Source organism: Schistocerca nitens, chromosome 6 (genome assembly GCF_023898315.1).
Source record: "Schistocerca nitens isolate TAMUIC-IGC-003100 chromosome 6, iqSchNite1.1, whole genome shotgun sequence".
In the NCBI taxonomy this organism is placed as follows: domain Eukaryota; kingdom Metazoa; phylum Arthropoda; class Insecta; order Orthoptera; family Acrididae; genus Schistocerca; species Schistocerca nitens.
The window spans coordinates 306913923-306933997 of NC_064619.1; the positions used below are offsets into that span (position 1 = coordinate 306913923).

The following is a 20075-nucleotide window of genomic DNA, read 5'->3' on the forward strand; positions in this document are numbered from 1 at the left end:
TCGAACCTGCGACCGTAGCAGGCCCACGGTTCCGGACTGCGCGCCTAGAACCACGAGACCACCGCGGCCGGCCTGTGTGTGATGTCCTTAGGTTAGTTAGGTTTAAGTAGTTCTAAGTTCTAGAGAACTTATGACATCAGCAGTTGAGTCCCATAGTGCTCAGAGCCATTTTTTGTCAAAGTTTTATTCAATGAATACTTTGACTGATACTTACTTCTGACTCACAATTTATGTTGTTGATGTTCTGCGTGCCATATATATTACAATCTTGCTGTCTGTGATGACTGTAGAATGCATTTTTGATGGTTTCTGTTCCCTCCTTCACAAGGTAAAACTGTTAATTTTAGCTTCCATAACGTGGCGTCATTCAACCCTCTTTCTGTTCTGTTCACAATTCCCCACATGTCACAGGTGTGACCTAATGACCCTCATAAGGAATTGTTTCCTGAAACTAAAACTATACTTGAGTTCTGTTGATCAAAAATATCCTAACTTGTACAACTGCTGGCCTATAATGCCGACAACCATTTGCAGACCTTTTTCAGTTCGTGAAAGATGATGCATTGCTTTTCTAAGTTCTGCAAATAGCGTACTCGCCTGACACAAGAACAACATTTAACATTAAGCTTGTTTTTCCATCGAATGAATCCCCTGATATTATTTGCAGTGCCCGTTATTTAATGCGAATCGATGACAGTAATGGTGCTCGTACCACGAAAGTCTGTTGTGAATTCGTAACTTTTCTGATGGAGAGCGCCTCAGATGCGCATTTTCTGATAGTTATTTTTCCCAAGAGTGTTCTGGAATTAGGTCATTTAAACTGCTTAAATACATTTTATTTAACATCCACAGATTTGATGACCATTATCGTAGTTAATTCCTTTATAATTTACTTCCAAAATGGAATATGTGAAACCTAACGAGATATGAGCAAACATAATGTACAGCTTCCTTGTCACTTTATACAGATCTCTAGACGTGAGTTTGTCCGCTCTTGTCTACAATTGTTCGACTGTTGCAAAGTTGCATAACTATTCATAGCTATGTGGACTGACACAACAGAGAAAATGTCTTGTACTATATGCGGAATATATGGAATGCGAAAGGTTGTACTCGTGAGGAAGAAAACGAAAACAACGAGGGCTTAGAAATGCATTTAAGCTTTCATGAATCTACCTAATTCAACTTGTCCTAGATGACAAATCTAATTTCAGTAAGCGTTCTAATATGAATGCTAAAAAACAGCCTAATCTTGTTGTCAAGCCAAGAGTTGTGTGTGTGTGAAATCTTATGGCGCTTAACTGCTAAGGTCATCAGTCCCTAAGCTTACACACTAGTTAACCTAAATTATCCTAAGGACAAACACACACACCCATGCCCGAGGGAGGGCTCGAACCTCCTCCGGGACCAGCCGCACAGTCCATGACTGCAACGCCCTAGACCTCTCGGAAGTAATGAATTATTCACCTTGACCTAGTTTCTGTTGTCACAAAAGACCGACCCCCGACCCACACCTGTTATGTAAACCTTTAAAATTAAGTCAAAGAACCAATATGAGATGTGAGTGTTTTCGTCAAACTCGTCCTCTGTGGCTCACGTTGAGATTAACAGCGAGTGAGCGGTGCACGGACTCACGTGTTCTAGAGCTCGGCCTTGACGTGTGCGGTGAACAAGTCGGTGGAGCTGTTGGAGCTGGAGTCGACGACGTCGAGGAAGGGAGTGGCCGGCGGCGCGGGCGGCGGCAGCGCGAGTCCGTGCGCCGGGGGCGGCAGCGCGTGCGGCTTGAGGGGTGGCGCCTTGGGCAGCGCCGCGGCGCCGGCGGCCGTCGTGGAGGCGGCGGCGGGCCCCAGGAGGCCGAGCGCGGCGGCGTACAGCGTGGCCGCGTGCAGGTACGAGTAAGAGTAGGGGTACGACTGCGGCGCCAGCGGCGGCAGCCACACGGCCGGGGGCGGCGGGGGCGGCTGCGGCTGCGGGGGCGGGTGGTGCAGGCACGCCGACACGTAGGACGCCGCCACGGCCGCCGCCGCCGCGGGGCACAGCCCCGACGAGCAGCGCGACGCCCGCTCCGTCTGCAGCGTCGTCAGCACCAGCCGGTTGAAATCTGCGGGCGCATCACACCGGGTAGCTGAATCAATCAACTGTCAAATTTTTGGGGATTTCAATATTTTTTACAAAATTTTTCATTTGACATGAATACACTAAACAGATTCAGAAGGTTGTAGGTTGCAGTAGCTACTCGGAGATGAAGAGACTTGCACAGGATAGAGGAGAATGGAAAGCTGCATCAAACCAGTCTCTGGTCTGAAGACTACAACAACAACGAAAAGGACTATTTATCGAGATCAGCAGTTCCTTTTCCCTGTAGGAACCGAAACCTACCTGTCTCCAGGAGAGAAAAGGGTGTCATCTGAGGCAGAGAGCCAAGAGAAAAATATTTAGGGAAGAAAAGAATTTAGAAGATGAGGAGCTGCAGTGAGGCAGGATAATTGTTTCTGTTTGAAGTAACCAATCCACGTTCATTTTATGGCAGGAAGTCTTCTTCCACACTCGACTGGTGGCCCTATAAGTCACTACTGAATACAGACTTAGTGCTCAAGTCACAGAAGGATAAAAGACTAAAATAATATTTAAAGTAGTAATCGAAATTAAAATGTAATAAAAGGCACTGGAGTGGCGGTGCGCCGGCCGTCACTCTCTCTAACAATCCATAAAACCGTATACGCTACCAGGAAGTCATTATCTGAAAGCTACATCATTCACCGTAAAGTAGCGAAGCCCAATTATTGTTACAGGACATGGACCACCAACAGAGAGGAGCCACAATGCCAACGATGCAGATTTTCTCATCTCAGGATGTCACCATGAGTCAACCAGGTATGGCCGACAGGTAGTTGGCAATGCATGACATATATCCTTAGAGAAGGGTATGTAGCTTGAAATTTACTAGCAGATTAAAACTGTGTGAAATTTACTAGCAGTTTAAAACGGAGACTCGATCTCATTCTGGTATGTAGCTTGTTCGTAGCGTCCACAAGAAGCCATTCCTTGTTCCAAAACCCCAAAAGGTGAACACATAGTTTCGATCGCGAGTCAGATGTCGGTATGTTCATCTCCACGGTTTCCATCTCGAGATTCCTTTGCTAAAGCTGAGCAGTTTGCCTCAGAATGCTATAGAGTCCACTTTTTTTCACTCCTATATTTTCATCTCTACACGGCAAGCCACCTTACGGTGTGTGGCGGAGGACACTTTTGGTAGCGTATCTTTTCCCCCCTTCCCTGTTCCATTCGTCAATGGCACGTATGAAGAATGAGTTCGGCAAAAATGAGTTCGGCAAACCTCCGTATGAGCTATAATTTATCTGATTTTTTCGTTGTGGTCATTTCGCGGGTCGTGTTTAAGAGGAATTAATACATTGCAAAACTCATTCCGAATCGTACGCTCTCGAAATTTCAGCAGTAAAACTTCCCATGATATGATACACAGTGCTCTCTTGTAGCTTCTGCCACTGGAGTAGGTTGAGTGTCTGCGTAACGCTCGCACACCAACTAAACGATCCGATGAAACGCGCCAGTCTTCGTTGGATCTCTTCGAACTCAGTCTAATAAAGGTTACTGAATAATGAGAAATAGTAATCGCTCTTAACATATGTTTTCTAAGCCACTTCTTTCATGGTTAAAAATAATTTCCTCAAGACTCCTGCTATGACTCTCAGTCTGGTATCTACTCTTCCTACAGTTCATTTTATGTGATCATTGCATTTCTGATCGCTCCGGATGGCTACTCCTAAGTATTTTACCTTAGTTACTGTTTCCATTGACTGTCACTGATATTGTAATTCAACAGTGGCGGACTTCTTCATCAGCAATATATACGTTCAGAGTAACTGTGATCCGCCTGCCCGGTTAACCGTGCGGTCTAACGCACTGCTTTCCGGGCACGAAGGCGTGCCGGTCCCCGGCACGAATCCGCCCGGTAGATCAGTGTCGAAGTCCGGTGTGCCGGTCAGTCTCTGGATTGTTTGTAAGGCGGTTTTCCATTTGCCTCGTTGAATGCGGGCTGTTTCCCTTTATTCTGCCTCAGTTACAATATGTCGGCGATTGCTGCACAAACACTATATCCACGTATGCGTACATAATAATTACCCTACCACGCAAACATTGGGGTTACAGTCGTCTGGTGTGAGACGTTCTCGGGGGGGTCCATTGGGGGCCGAACCGCACAATAACCCTGGGTTCGGTGTAGGACGGCGGTGGGGTGAGTGGATTGCTGTAGCCTGTTGTGGGTTTGTGAACCACTGAGGGCTACGGTGGGGACGAACGTCTCCGTCGTTTCTAGGTCCTTAGTTCAATACAATACAAGTATCACCCCCTGCACCAATCATCTATTCTCTGCAGATCGTCGCCACAGTCTTCTGGAGTTGCTACCTTCCAGCGTCACCGGCGGATAGGTTCACATGAGCTTCCATTGCATCATCCGTACGTACTATAATCTATGTTATTCATCTTACTCGCCCCGACGTTGTGGGGAAGAGTGGGCTGTCACCATTACCACTTATAGCCCCATCTCTAGCCACAGTGTAGTAATGGACGACAACAGTTTTCAGCAATATGTTTGTTCAAGTGATATATCGTAAATTTTTGAAAAAAAAAAGTTTCAGGAGCAGCATCAGCTGTTGATGAAATAATATATTGTTAGCTACCAATTTTTACTAACATTAAAAATGTGCTTAATTACGGTGTCCATAAGACAGAGCTTCGAGACGCATGAGGACAAACCGAAAAACGCGACGTGCCAATATGAGATCGTTTAGTGGGCCTGCAACATTCTTTTAGGAGGTCACCCTAGGCATAGTCGTTCTGACTGCTTGCGGTATGCGTTTCTTGCCTGTAACACTGTGAAGTAGGGTGGGACACTGAACACATTTGGTCGACATTACTCGAAGTTGTTTGATTGAAAATTCTGAGACCCCAAATAGACATCTCAAGATGGACCTGCATTTGAAAGTCGTACTTAGCGTCGTAATATGGCTCTCGAGCAGGTTCCAGGAAGGAAGAGACGTTTAACTGCAATGCGGATAAAGTCCACCATATGTTCAACTCTTCTTGACTTAAAGAGCCGAAGACGTTCTGTCAGCAGAACGCCCTTTCAGACTTGTAGCCCCTCACTCAGCCATTCCCATGAGACCGCGTACAGGTGGCTTACTCTCTATGGCGGCAAGCTGCCAGATGAATTCTTCACACACAAAGGCTACTGGGGTCCGGCGCATGATGCACTACAGAGTGGTGCTCCTAGATTTGTCGATGATCATATCAGTCAGTACCTTACGGAAATGCACCTGAAGTTAAATGAGAATTCTTCAAAGAAAAAAATTCTTCTCAAGAAATACTGTTGAGAATGTTTAGAAAACCAGCCATTGTGATACACTGCAGAACGAGTCTCCAGAATGATAAGGGATGCCCATCAATGGTTTACTTTTCCAACTCCTCCTGGTACATCATTATGTCATTTTCTAACCGTCCTGCTAATACATCCTTCTACACTATTATATTTTAAACTCTTACGGTTTTCGCCCAAAGATAATGAGTATGACACTCGTTGAAACTTCGCGGTATCTCAACACTGCTATTCGTCTGCACACCCGAGATCCTCTCGTTACGCTTCCAGTTAATTTTAAAGCGTCCCTCCCACTATTAATATATCAATCACACACAGTGCTGTTCAAAAGGAGAAAAATCCCGATTTGACGTAGAGTTTTAATTTGTCCTCTATTCACAGCTCCAAAAAACTCTACCTCAGTTTCAGTAAACATTTGTTATCAGTAGAGCTCTGTTGCCGAATAAAACCCTGTTCACCTTACTAGTAATGTTCCTAATATCTGTCCTTCTTCGGCCACGTAACATTACATTGCTCTCTAGACGGCAGAATTTTTTCAGTCTTTTCACAAGTACCTCGCAAACTTTGGCACTTAGAATATCTCTATGTTGTTGTCTGCTGTTCAAAAGTCATATGACACTAGCCCAGTCAATAGGTCGCTGTACGCACTGGAACAAAATTGCTTAAGTTGGCAGCTCATTAAGAAGGTATAAAAACGTTCCAAAACATTACAACAAGTAATAGGGTTTGGAAATGAACTCTGTGAACCTACACGCTTCACTAAGAGATAATTGCAAGAATGCTGTGCGTGCCCAACACTCTTTAGGATCTATGTAGAGAAAAAAAACTGTAGAGAAAAAAAACTGCGTGACATGAGTGTACCAGACTAAGAAAGTACTTCCTGTAGTCTACTGTTTGTAGCCGCTCTGGTAATCACAGCAGAGGATGTGCATCACACGCTACAAAAATTAAAGGCTAAGTGTCTTAAATGGGTTGTATTAATGATAGGAAAGAAGACATGATACGCCGTAAGAACAGTCAATGAATGCAAAGAGGACAGAACTCGTCGCAGTTAGAAGCAACGGGAGTGACTTACGAACAAATCAAGAATTATAAAAAAGTGGTAAATTGTAGAAGTACTTAACAGTTCAATAATAACTGAAGGTGACACCTAAGCAGAAATTGTGAACAGAGTTGATGAAGGTACATTAACAATAAGACAGTTACGTAGTTGATATAAAGTAAAGATATAACTGAAAACGCCTACAGACGAATGTGTAAAACGATAGTAGTATAATGACATATGGGGCAGAAATGTGGAAACTGCTCCCACGGATAAAATTAAAATAGGAGCAATGAAAACCAAATACTCTTGTCTGTTTTGCTCTGAAGTAACAAGAAGGGATTAGAGAAGAAATCAAGAAATTGGAGAAAAAAAGGAATTGAAGCTGATTTTAAGGAGACAACTGGAACAAAACCGTTCAGGTGGAAAGGACACACCATCTTCGACAGATGTTCAAAGAAAGTAAAAGAGTGACGTGTCAAGGGAGATCAAAAAGAACATGGGTTAGGTGACATTGGAATATGTAAGTTCAAGTAGCCAAGGAAACCCAAGGATTACAAACGAAGGATTGAGAAGACTGATAAAACGGGCAACTGAGATACGGGAAATGAAACAAGTGTAACCAACTTACATAATGATGAAGGTGATGCCAATGACATTTCATGTTTCCGACCAGATGAAATTTGTGTTGCACTCCTGCTCTTGACATTGGTATCCGTTCACATATTTTCTTTTGCAAATTTTTCAACACTGAAATTAAATGACGGAGATCAGAAGTCGTAAATGCTGACTTAATACTTTTAAATTAACTTTCTTTTCTTGATTCCATAGTTATTACCTCCACTATGTTTTCCTTCTTTCCTTATTTGTTATAAATTGCTCGTTTCTCTATGATATTCCCATTCTCCACAGCATTTAGAGCTTATCATCCCGGCTATTCACCAGCAATGACTTCTCCAGTTCCAGAAATACCTAAGGATGCTCTAACGTAATTGCAGAAGTCGATGATAAGGCGCAGTGAGCCTAACAAAGCTGACCGGTCACTATGTCATTCTCTGTCTGTAGTGAGGAAGTATGTAAACTGGAACAGCTAGCTTTCCTAGGTGTAGATAATCCGCTGATCTCACGAGTCTATGAATTCCCAGGTCCAGTCATTCCACAAAGGAAAATTTCTCAGTCGGAATTGTATTGGAGACTGTATGCTCCATGTAGCAGAACCAGTATTTGGCTGTAAACCCCTCACTCTTCAAAGGAGTGTTATTCGAACAAAACTTGTTCTAACCATAGGGAGAAAGAATGAAAGATTCTAAGAATGAAAGCACACGTGTGGTACTTGGCTGGCCAATAAAACAACAGGATCATGTAGGCAGCATGCAACAAACATCAAGTGGCACGTAGTGTACTACACGCAAAAGATTAGCGTATCAGCACAACCGCAAAAAGTAGACATGAGTAAAGCAATCTATCTATATTCTGTATATAAGAAAAAAAGCCTATTGGAATGTTGGTTATGTGCGCCTCGTCAAAGAAGCAGAAATGTCTACGAGCACGTATCGTAGCCGAGCGAGACGATATTGCCACACTCGTTGATTGTCGTCTAATACTATTACACACATATGGAATCGATGTGTTCAGGAGAACGAAAGTCAAAACCATAGGGGATTTCAAAGGCCGCAAGCGACTAGCGCCTGAAAGGACAGAGATATGGTTCACTTGATCGTGTAGGATCGTACAGCCACGTCATGTATCCAGTGTCAGGAAATGGATTTGTTTCCAAACTGAGGAGTATCCACACGGACAGTGTCATGACGTCTGAAACACTACTAACTGGCAGCATAATCATCATGTTGTGGTTACCCTTGGCGTGGTAGCAGTGAAGGGTGCGCCGACGGTGCAGCACTCAACGACGACACTGGATTCCGGAGTGGCAGCAGGTCGTCTTTTCAGACGAGTCCCAGTTCTACTTGTGGCATCATGATGGTCGCTTCCGTATGTGGGCGATCCGACAAGATCAGACAAAGAATTAACAACAGAGTCTAATCTCGACAAAACTGCTAATAAATGTTTACGTTTTGAAGAAAAAACGCTTTCCAGATTGCATTCGTTATTGTCATATGGGCCCATTATTATCATACGGGGAAAGCACCAGGCGTGATGTTATGAAGTGTCATTTGGGTACACAAGCAATCACCTATGAGTTCTGTAGCCGATAACCTGGAGAGCTGCCATTACATTCCTGGCATCATTGAGTCAGTGTCTGCGCCTTTTCTCCGAGACCTCTTTGACGTTATGTTCAACAAGATAATGCAATATATCATGTTACCCGTTGTAATGGTATATCCTCCTCTAGCAGTACTTTTCCTCAACAGTAGTTGGCGATACCAGTATTATTTTTCGAATTTTAGACAGGTCAGTATTATTTCAGCTGCTTTTCTAAAGGCTTTCGTATAATTTTATACACAGTATGTTATATTTTAAGCTAAAATTTATGAAAAGGAATTACTTTATTTTCGATGTTACAGCCGATAAGTACTGTAATAGCTCTGAATGACAGTTAAAATTATTTTTTAGAAACGTTTGAAATTACGAATTATTTGGCACACTAAAAATATCTGTTATTATTTACGCAATCTAGTACTGTTTACTATGTTTATTTCTGTATTCATTTATGAAATAATACTCGAAATTAATAGAAATTCATATGTCAAGAAAAACTGTAAACCATTTAAAGGAATGTGGTCATTACCGCATGCCTCTGATGTGATCAGACGAATTTTTGTATTTTGGTCGAACAATGTAATTTCGGCTTTCTTAACGTGAAAATTGAAAAGGCTGTATGATATACTAAAATGTGACAAAATATATTAACGTTGCAACTAAAATTTTGCAACAACAATCTTCAAATTTATTTATATCAATTCAACCGTGAGGACCTAAAATGTGAGAATTTAGCTTCAAGAATCAGACTCCTAGGTGAGAAGAACTGGAGCCAACTCTACACGAAAAGCTAACTAGAAAGTTTGTTGTAATCCTAGCTCCTCTTTAATTTTTCATAATAGACTTTTCTTACTGCTGGTATTAGGAAGGAGGAGTGAGATTACACCGTGTTGTTGACCAAACTAGAAACAGTTGGTTTTTGACTGTTGCTCTTGGTAGCACGTACTCTGAATCTCTCACCCACTGAAATGAGTCATTATCTTGTGATTGGCTTGTTCTCACCACCAATTGGAAACCGCTTCAAATGATGAACTCTGACATAGAGTTGAAGAAATATAGAATGACGTATTTGTCACCCAAGATCGATTCATCTCGTTGTCCATCCGATTTGAGTCTTGTACCAGCCAGAATTGGTGGGGTATCATCCGAATATGGCATAGGAAAACCAGAGTCGGCAACGTGTGTCGATACTACAGACATTAGTGACTTCTCCTCTCGGTCCTCAACGACAAATGGAAGGCGCTCCTGAAGACACGCCCAGTGTCAGCACCGCAGCACTGTCGCACAGAGTTAGGTATAGGGCCGAGCACCAGCTCACTCTCTTAAGTTCGTGCTCTCTGACGAAGCCTCCCACATGATCTAGTTAGAACACCACTGCCGTGAAATCTCAGATGCAACTGTACTTTTGTAAATGTTGAATTTGTACCTCAAGATTAGAGTTTGTAATTGTGGGTATCAAATGGTGCTTTAATGTCACAGAGATATCTAAATAATCGAACACTCCTATGGCAATGGATTGTATGTAATTAAGTAAACATCTCTGTCAGTCATGTAAACAAGTGAACTAATATTTCATATGTTGTAAATCGAGGCGATCGTAGTTTCGTCAGATCATAACAAATGTCAATTCTGTATCCTAAATTTCGCATCCTGCACATTCCCGAATAACCTAAAACATTATTCACATATTCTTCCTCCTATACTGTACAAGCACACCAACAAGAGGATCCTACGGTCTCGGCAATTCAGGTCAGAATGAGACTTCGGAAATTAGTAGTATACCTCAAGAGGGCCCACCCATAAAGTTGTAAGGCGCACTAGCCATAAGATTCCGAGGCAAAAGGCTCATATACCAGTCAACTGAGATGCTCTGGCATCAGAGTGAAATGGCTGCACCTGTAGTGGATTCACTTACCACACGCGCGATACAGGTTCAATCCTATCTTAACGTAACATTTCATTTTGTTTTTTTTTTTAAATTGGTTTAAAAATTATAACAACTTTAAAACACAGTTAATGACCTAAAATATTATGAAATAACTATTACAGCTAATTATCATAAAATGTAAATTAAAATTGATATTTTCTTTTCAAAAGTTGATTAATGCATTAAAGCTTTAATTACTACTGTACAAAATTTCGGTTACTGTAATATTTATAAAACAGTTTTTAGAATACTGTCTTTATGTGCAATTTCATTTTTTATATTCAAGCACCAGAATGGTTATTATCATCAAAACATTGAAAAAACATTTTGACATTTTATACAATTCATGAAAGATGGCTGTTTACGCAACCAACCTTTATTTGATACATCTGTTAGCAATTCTCTTTCGTCAGAAAGCCTGGAAGCGCACTAAGCATACCGAATCATTTCATTAAAAATTGGCAACGATATTTGATGATGCACTGTTGATTATATTTTTAGATATTCTTTACGGTAATTTACTTCTCTATCATTTTCAATCAGATAATCACAATTCTTAATTAGATTTTTCATCTGTCTATAAAAATAAGTGTCACAGGGTTGAATAAGAGGGGTACATTTTCCAGGAATCACATTAATTACACAAGTTGATGATTTCTCATCATTCTGAAAGATTTCGTCACATAATTTAGGCTTTGTTTGTTCTCCCGAAGAGTCAGTAATTGATAGAAAGTGTTCTTTTCCCGCATAAGACATTAACAACGGTTGGGAATGTCAATATACAATTTTTGAGATAATATTTCAGATAATTATCTGTATCTGAAACAAAATAATAAGTGACCAAGATGTAGGACCGAACCCGAATGGTCTGTGTGGAAAGCGAGTTGCTATAGGCGCAGCTATTTCGCTATGCCGCCAGAGCATACGAATATACCGGTATATGAGATGCATGTAAAACTTGAGCGAACTTCTCGGAATTTACAATTTTTATGGGTGGACACCCATGAAGTATACTACTGACCTGAGATGTCTCATCCCGAACTGAATTTAGGGGACCTTAAGTTCTCCTTGTAAGTAAAATTTCGTTAATAAGTATTATTCCTGGTTTTGCAGTTTTAATGGCCATCAGTGTAAGCCCGTAAGACACGAAGAAGGTACGCACCTAGGGGTGTGGGCATGACGGGCAGCGCGGGCGGAGGCAGCTGCGGAGGCTGAGAGTGCGTGGGCGGCATCGGCTGCGGCTGCGGCTGAGGAGGTGGCTGCAGAGCGGGTACGGGGGCGGCTGGGGGCGGCGCGTCCTGCTGGATGATGCTGTCGATGCTGAACGACTTGGGCGGCGCCGCCAGCGCCCGCGGCAGCGTCGTGGCCGGCGCGCCGCCCGCGCCCACCGGGTGGAGCGAGGACGCCATGCTCGCCAGCCCCGCCTCCAGGGCCTCCTTCTCTACCTGTCCGCACGTAACCACACCACAAGTACTGACTGCTCACCTGCAAATTACAAGTCAGCCGGACTGCCGCGACAACACTCTCGCAGACACACACAACCTGTACACACTCACATACAAATATATTAGGTTGTGAAGCATCCCCAACTCTCTTGTGGTTCCCTTTTTAGGTACTCCACGTCCACGTCTGCTCGTAGATACGTATCGTCGGTAAGTTTTCCGGCTTTACTTCCCGACGTGACAGCGACGACTCTCCGATGAAGTGCGGGCCTTGTGTTTTGCTATTACTGCGAGTCTTGTAAATATCTCTTTTATTTAGTAATTTGCTCGGCTAAAACTCTCCCCTTTTATGATTAAGACAGCCTGTGCCACCTTTCGGAGGGAGTGGGGACGTCAAAGAGTCACAAAAGTTCATATTAAGCAGTCCGTAAAACACCTAAACGTTCACTTCAGTTAGCGTGTCAGTTAATGCCTACACTTTCCGCTAGATGGTGCTGACTTACTGCTGAATAGCTTTGGTTCCGTAAAACCTTCACTGATTAGTACTAGGTAAATGAAATAAGTACAACACCCTTGCATTTCACTTTCACTCTATATTCAAGGATTAAGATGGTGATGGATGATGGTCTATTTAAAAGGTTCCTAGCCGGGAGGAATCTAAATAGTCCGCAAATGCCGATATGCACGCGCTCTACGTCGATTCGCAACTAACAGCACACGACACTTTCAAAAGTCCACACGTTAATATGTGAATACCGGTACCTCTGAATTCAATCGTATCAGCAGATAATTTGAGTTTCTGTCGTCTATATGTCCGTTAAGTTCCAATCTAGCACTAAAGTCCTAAAATCCCCTTAATACTCCGTTGCTACCAACAGTCAGAGGTCGTTCACTACATCACTTTTAATCTCCGTAATATTCTAACAGTTTATTGTTAATCTTAACACGACAGTCCAATCTAATTATTGTCTCGCTGACTGACACGGGTTCCCCGCCCTTTAACGAAACAATCAAGGAAAAAAGGCGGCAATAATGACGATCAGGTCTTTTTATAGGTTTTTCATCACAAGAGTTTAACGTCACTGCCTTCTCCATGACGGAGCTTCCGTGGCTTTGCTGTCCTTAGAAGTTAAATTATTGTGATCTGCAATTACCGAACTCTGATTCTACACTATTTTCCCCTCTAGAATTCTATTCTTAATTTTAAATTATTCTTTCTATAGGTTTTATCACTGTAAACTGAACCGAGGTGTTACAGTTGGCGCATAAATTCGTAGTTGTTTTCCGTAAGCTTAATAAACACAACAGATACACATAACAGAAACTTTAGTTCAAAAATGGCTCTGAGCACTATGGGACTTAACTTCTGAAGTCATCAGTCCCCTAGAACTTAGAACTACTTAAACCTAACTAACCTAAGGACATCACAAACATCCATGCCCGAGGCAGGATTCGAACCTGCGAACGTAGCGGTCGCGCGGTTCCAGACTGTAGCCCCTAGAACCGCTCGGCCACCTCGGCCGGCAAGAAACTTTCGTCATCAACAATATATGCTCCTCGAATATTTACAAATGTCTGCCAACTCTGGATAAATTATCGACTCCGTGACTGTAGAAATCACGTTGTTTTGAGGCGAAGAACTGGTCGAGCCATTTTCGGAGTGGGTTTTCATCCAGAAAGGAAGTTCCTTGAAGACTTCCCTATAGAGCGGAAAAGCTAAAAATCTGAGGGCGCAAGATCAGATGAAAAAGGTGAGTGTGGAAAGACCTCCCAATGCAACTCCGTCATTATGGATTAGCATCACTTCACGCAGTCTTCCTGGAATTTGTCCTTGGATGGCATCTTCAAGACATCTCAACAGTAAACGTCAGTAGTGATGGTTACACCTCCGGGAAGCAATTCGTAGAACACCACGGCGTCACTGTTCCACCAGATGCATAACGTTCCCTTTTGTGTATGCGCGCAGGCCTTTGTACGGGAAGTTTCTTCTTTGTTTTGGCTCAACCATTCCATTCTTTGCCTTATGTTAGCATAAGGACAACATTTATCGTCATCAGTAACGACACAGGTTAGGAATGATAGGTGTTGTTCACGAGCCAGTTGATGACGAGGGAGTAGAGACGTTCATATGCCCACCCGCAAATTCCTGTGATTTTGGCTGAGAGCATGCAGTGCCCATACACCCGATATTTGAATCTTCCTCTGCATGAAAATATACGATGGTGGTATGATCATAGTTCATCACACATGTCAGTTCTCGAGAAGACTGATGTGCACCATTGTGGATTGATGCGTTCAAAGGAGCTTCATGAAACCGCGAACGCTGACCTGAACATGGAGAACGATCCTCGTCAAAACGAGAAAACAATTTTCATGCCGTTCTCTGCCCAGTGGCATTATCTCCACACACGGCGCAAATGTTTTTGGGTGCTCCGTCGCTGTCACTCCTCTACTGAAAGCAAACAGCAGAATATGTCGTAAATGTTCCGATTTATCCACTTTCCCCTCAGTTTGTAGGGTTCACAGCTCAAATAACTATCTGAAAATGACAAAATAACAACATGTAATCTCAAATAGCAACACTGAACTCCAATGACAACCGATAAATAAACACATAGCAACTGGAATACCAACGCTGCTGTCTTATGCACCAACGCACCAACCCAATACATACACTATCTGACCAAAAGTATCCGGAAACTGTAAATGTAATGCGGAATTGACCATTATGTGTCATGAGAGACGATCCCGGCAGTATAAAAGGAGACGGTGAGCACTATGTTGACAGTACAGAAACAGTAACAACAGAACAGGTCCGCTACCACAGGTCAGTGACTTAGAACGTGGATGCCACTTGACTAATCACTCAGAGACATTTCAGGTCTTCAAAAGCTGCCCGAGTCGACATTTGGTGTTGTGACTGTGAATTGGGAACGCAAAGGGAGAACCACAGTTAAACTAAGAACACGTAAGTTACATGTACTAACGGACAGGATCTGTGGAGCATTGTGGAGGGCAGTTGTAAAAAAACCGCTTGAAATCCGTGGAAGGCATAACTCGTGAATTTCAAAGTGCTAGCACCAGTCCAGCTAGAACAATTACTGTGTGTAGGTTTTAAAAAAAAGGGGGGGAGGGGACAATGTCGAGCAGCTCGTCATAAGCCACACCTTTCGGTAGTCGGTGCTATGCGAGGCTTGAGATGGTGTAATGAAGGACGGCACTGGAGAGTGAATGACTGGAAACGAGTAATCTGGAGTGATGAATTGCGCTGTAGACGGTATCGATCCGATGCAAGGGTTTATGTTTGGGGAATGCCTGGAGAACGTTACCTACCATAGGTGTAGTGCCAACAGCGAAGTATGGAAGAGGTGGTGTGACACTGTCGTGATGTTTTTCGAGGTCATGCTGTGGTCCCACTGTTCTGCCTAAGGAAAAGTTAACTTGGTTCAAATGGCTCTGAGCACTATGGGACTGAACATCTGAGGTCATCAGTCCCCTAGAACTTAGAACTACTTAAACCTAACTAACCTAAGGACATCACACACATCCATGCCCGAGGCAGGATTCGAACCTGCGACCGTAGCGGTCGTGCGGTTCCAGACTGTAGAAAAGTTAACTGCTTACAGTGATTTGTATGAGCATGAAAGAGCACACTGCCGTAATCGAAACACGAGGTCACTCTTATTTGGAATCCTAACTGTGCCCACGCACAAAACAAAAACTTTTGCAAACTCCTTCTCAGTTTTCGCTATCCGCCTCTGGAACAAACTGCCCCTTACCTTGCTCAAAATTCAATCCCCTGCTGCTTTTAAGAAGAAGTTGAAGCTTTTCCTACTATCATCCTCACAACGTTTTCCACAAAATTAATGTACAGGGCCAATCTTCTTTCAAATAGCAAAGCTAGTGTCTCCTATCTTTCTCCTTTCTCTTCTTCCTCTTCATCTATCTCTATGAGCTATGCAATCTTCTTTTCCTTTATATTTCCTTAATTATGTTTCATCATGTCTCTATTCTTCTCCTCCCTTCACCACCAGTCTCCTTCACACTCCCTGGTGCTAGCACTCCTATCTAAAATCTGTCTCTTTCATAATATCTAATTAAAACAGTACTTATCATCTACGAACATAAACTCTATATGTATGTATTTTTCCAAGTGTGCCTTTGTAATTGTTTATTTCCTCTTTTGTACTAGATGTAGTTTAACATTCTTACTAAAACATATGAACGTAAAATAAGTAGAATGCCTGGTTAGATGTAATCTTGCCAGGTTAAATAAATGGTTTGTGGACAGTAACCTTCCTGAAATGGACAAATCTGCGCAGAGTGCCCACCTCAATTCGATGGAACTTCTTTGCGATGAAATAGAACGTTGACTTCCTTCTACACCACATCGTCCAAAATTACTACCTTCTCTGGTTCCGGCTCTTGAGGAACATTCCTCCCCAGACATTCAGACACCTAACTGAAAGTATACTCAGCGGACGTGAAGCTGTCGTAGAGGCGAAACTCAGCTATCTTCAGTGGGGCCAGGGCGGCGAGGAGGATCACTGCGCCTAATATGATCGGTAATCAGTAGCAAAATTTTGAAAATTTGTGGTAAGGTCTTACGGGAGCAAACTGCTCAGGTCATCGATCCCTAAGGTTATGCACTACTTAATCTAATTTAAACTTGCACTAAGGACCACACACACACACACACACACACACACACACACACACACACACACACACCCGTGTCCGAGGGAGGACTCGAATCTCCGATGGGGGGAGCCGCGCGGTACGTGACAAGGCGTCTCAGACCACACGGGTACCGGGTGCGGCTGATCGGTAGCAACACAAGTACGCTGCACATGTCGAGCAACTCATTTGCGTTGTAAGGTTAGTAGTTTATTCTTGGTACTCATGGAAAGTAATGTGAGCGTTATACATTGAAGCGCCAAAGACACTGGTATAGGCATGAATATTCAAATACAGAGATGTGTAAACAGGCAGAATATTGTGCTAAGGTCGGCAACGCCTATATAAGACAAGTGCCTGCGCAGTTGTTTGACCGCTTATTCGGCTACAGTGGCAGTTTATCAGGATTTAACTGGGTTTGAACTTGGTGTTACAGTCGCGTACGAGCGATTGGACACAGAATCTCTGAGGTAGCGATGAAGTTAAGATTTTCCCGTACGACCATTTCACGATTGTACCGTGAATATAGGAATCCGGTAAAACATCAAATCTCCGACATCGCTGCTGACGGAAGAAGATCCAGCAATAACGGAACCAACGACGAATGAAGTGAATCGTTCAACATGACAGAAGTGCAACCCTTTCGCAAATTGCTACAGATTTCAATGCTGGGCCTTCATCAAGTGTCAGCGTGCGAACCATTCAACGAAACATCATCGATATGGGCTTTCGAAGCCGAAGGCATACTCGTTTACCCTTGATGACTAAACAACACAAAGCTTTACGCCTCACCTGGGCCTATCAACAATGACATTAGACCCTTGACGACTGGAAACATTTGCGTGGTAGGACGAGTCTCGTTTTAAATTGTATCGAGCGGATGGATGTGTACGGGTATGGAGACAACCTCATGAATCCATGGACCCTGCATATCAGCAGGGGCTGTTCAAACTGGTGTAAACTCTGTAATGGTGTAGGGCGTGTGCAGTTGGAGTGATATGGGACACCTAATATGTCTAGATAGTACTGTGACATGTGACACATAGGTAAGCATCCTGTCTGATCACCTCCATTTATTCATGTCCATTGTGCATTACCAGGGACTTGGGCAATTCCAGCAGGACAACGTGACTCCCCACACGTCCAGAGTGCCTACAGGAACACTTTTCTGAGTTTAATCACTTCCGCTGTTCACCAAACTCCCCAGACATGAACATTATTGAGCATATCTGGGATGCCTTGCAACGTGCTGTTCAGAAGAGAACTCCAGCCCCTCGTACTCTTACGGATTTAGGGACAGCACTGCAGGATTCATGGTGTCAGTTGCTTCCAGCAATACTTCAGACATTAGTCAAATCCATGTGAATCATGTAAAGAGGAATTGGACAACTGAAAAGATTTGAGGTGAAGTGTTTCCAAAGTGCTTGCGAGTTATCATGATGTGTATGAATATCGGAAAATTTTAGTGGAATCTCACTTTATTGGTTTCAGTTAGTTATTTTTATTGTTCAAAGGAGAATAAGCAAAGTTTTTATTCATACGGCTTGCACTCAGAAGTTAAAGATTGTAACACTCCTTCACCATTTCATTTTTCTCCAGTCATTTAACAATTTCAAATTACAGCACAGTCTTTTCACAAAATAGTTTTATTTTCTGACTGTGTATGTCGCCGCATTTTACAGTGAGAACACAGCTGCACAGAGTAAAAGTAAAGCATGATCTGTTTAGAATAGTTGCACGTCCTTGCATTTCACTTGCGCAAGGCTTTTTCTTTCCTATTTAGCTTGCTTGCTGCTGCACTACCAAGTTTCTGTTGCCACAGGTAAGCCGTAAGAAACTTGTTAGGACCAGTTTTACGGTACACTATTATAGTTAGATCATTCTGTTAGCTGTGTTTTCAAAATGCATTATCAGACTAGTGTCAGAAGAATTCAGTTCAGATATAATTTCCTGAACAGATAATTCTATTTTCACAGTACAGTGTTGCATTTCTGTGTCCATTATTCTGTGTTTAAAAGTTTGTCTGGCAGACTGCGTACTTATTCACAGGAAATTTGTAAAGAAACATTTTAATGGTTCATTTCTTCAAAATTCAGTTAGTAATTTTACATAGCTTTTTCATTCTATTAACTTCATGTTTTGGAATTTAAAGTAACGTATTGTGACGTGACGCGTTGTAGCGCTGCTCACTGTACCGCACAATATAGTTTCACGGAATAGCTTGTCAACAGTTTTGTTTCTCTGATTACTATTTCATTTAACAATACGGCTAGAGAGTTTTAATTTTGGCGACTCATTTTTAGTGTACTCAACGACCTTCTTGTAACAATTACACTGAGGTGATAAAAGTGCTGCGCGGGATTAGCCGAGCGGACTCAGGCGCTGCAGTCATGGACTGTGCGGCTGGTCCCGACGGAGGTTCGAGTCCTCACTCGGGCATGGGTGTGTGTGTTTGTCCTCACGATAATTTAGGTTAAGCAGTGTGTAAGTTTAGGGACTGATGACCTTAGCAGTTAAGCCCCATAAGATTTCACACACATTTTAACATTTTGATAAAAGTCATGGGATAGCAATACGCACATATAGAGATGGCGGTAGTATCCCGTACACAAGCTATAAGAGGGCAGGGCGTTGGCGGAGTTGCCACTTGTATTCAAGTGATAATTAACAAACTTTGAACACGTAATGATAGTTGGAGCAAACACATGGGATATACTATTTCTGAAATCGTCAGGGAATTCAATATTCCGAGATCCACAGTGTCAAGAATGTGCCGATAATATCCAATTTCAGGCGTTACATCTCACTACGGACAAAGATGTGGTCCACGGTCTGCACTGTCAGTGCTAACAGACAAGCTACTCAACGTGAAATAACAGCAGAAATCAAATGTCGGACGTACGACAAACGTATCCGTTGAAACAGTGCGGCGATTTGGCGTTAATGGGCCATGCCAGCAGACGACCAACACGATTGTCTTTGCTAACAGCACGACATAGTCATAATCGCGTCTCCTGGACTAGTTCAAATGGTTCAAATGGCTCTGAGCACTAGGGGACTTAACTTTTTAGGTCATCAGTCCCCTAGAAATTAAAACTACTTAAACCTAACTAACCTAAGGACAACACACACATCCATGCCCGAGTCAGGATTCGAACCTGCGACAGTAGCGGTCACGCGGTTCCAGACTGTAGCGCCTAGAACCGCTCGGCAACCCCAGCCGGCCCTGGACTAGTGACCGTATCGGTTGGACCCTAAATGGCCTGGTCAGATGAGTCCTGATTTCAGTTGGTAAGAGCCGATGGTAAGACTAGAGTGTGGCGCAGACCCCACGGAGCCATGGACCCAAGTTGTCAACAAGGCACTGTGCAAGTC

General features: G+C 43.0%; 1 protein-coding gene across 1 annotated transcript in view; it reads right to left on the bottom strand.

Annotated features, from left to right (window-relative positions):
* Nucleotides 1-1640: 1640 nt before the first annotated feature.
* LOC126263338 (forkhead box protein B2-like) overlaps nucleotides 1641-20075 on the bottom strand; it is a 62682-nt gene continuing 44247 nt past the window's right edge. Inside the window, exons 2-3 of the mRNA XM_049960427.1 lie at nucleotides 11744-12026; nucleotides 1641-2101 (exon numbers count right to left, since the gene is read on the bottom strand). Coding sequence (XP_049816384.1) covers nucleotides 1641-2101; nucleotides 11744-12026 — 744 coding nt within the window. The remainder of the gene's footprint in view (nucleotides 2102-11743; nucleotides 12027-20075) is intronic.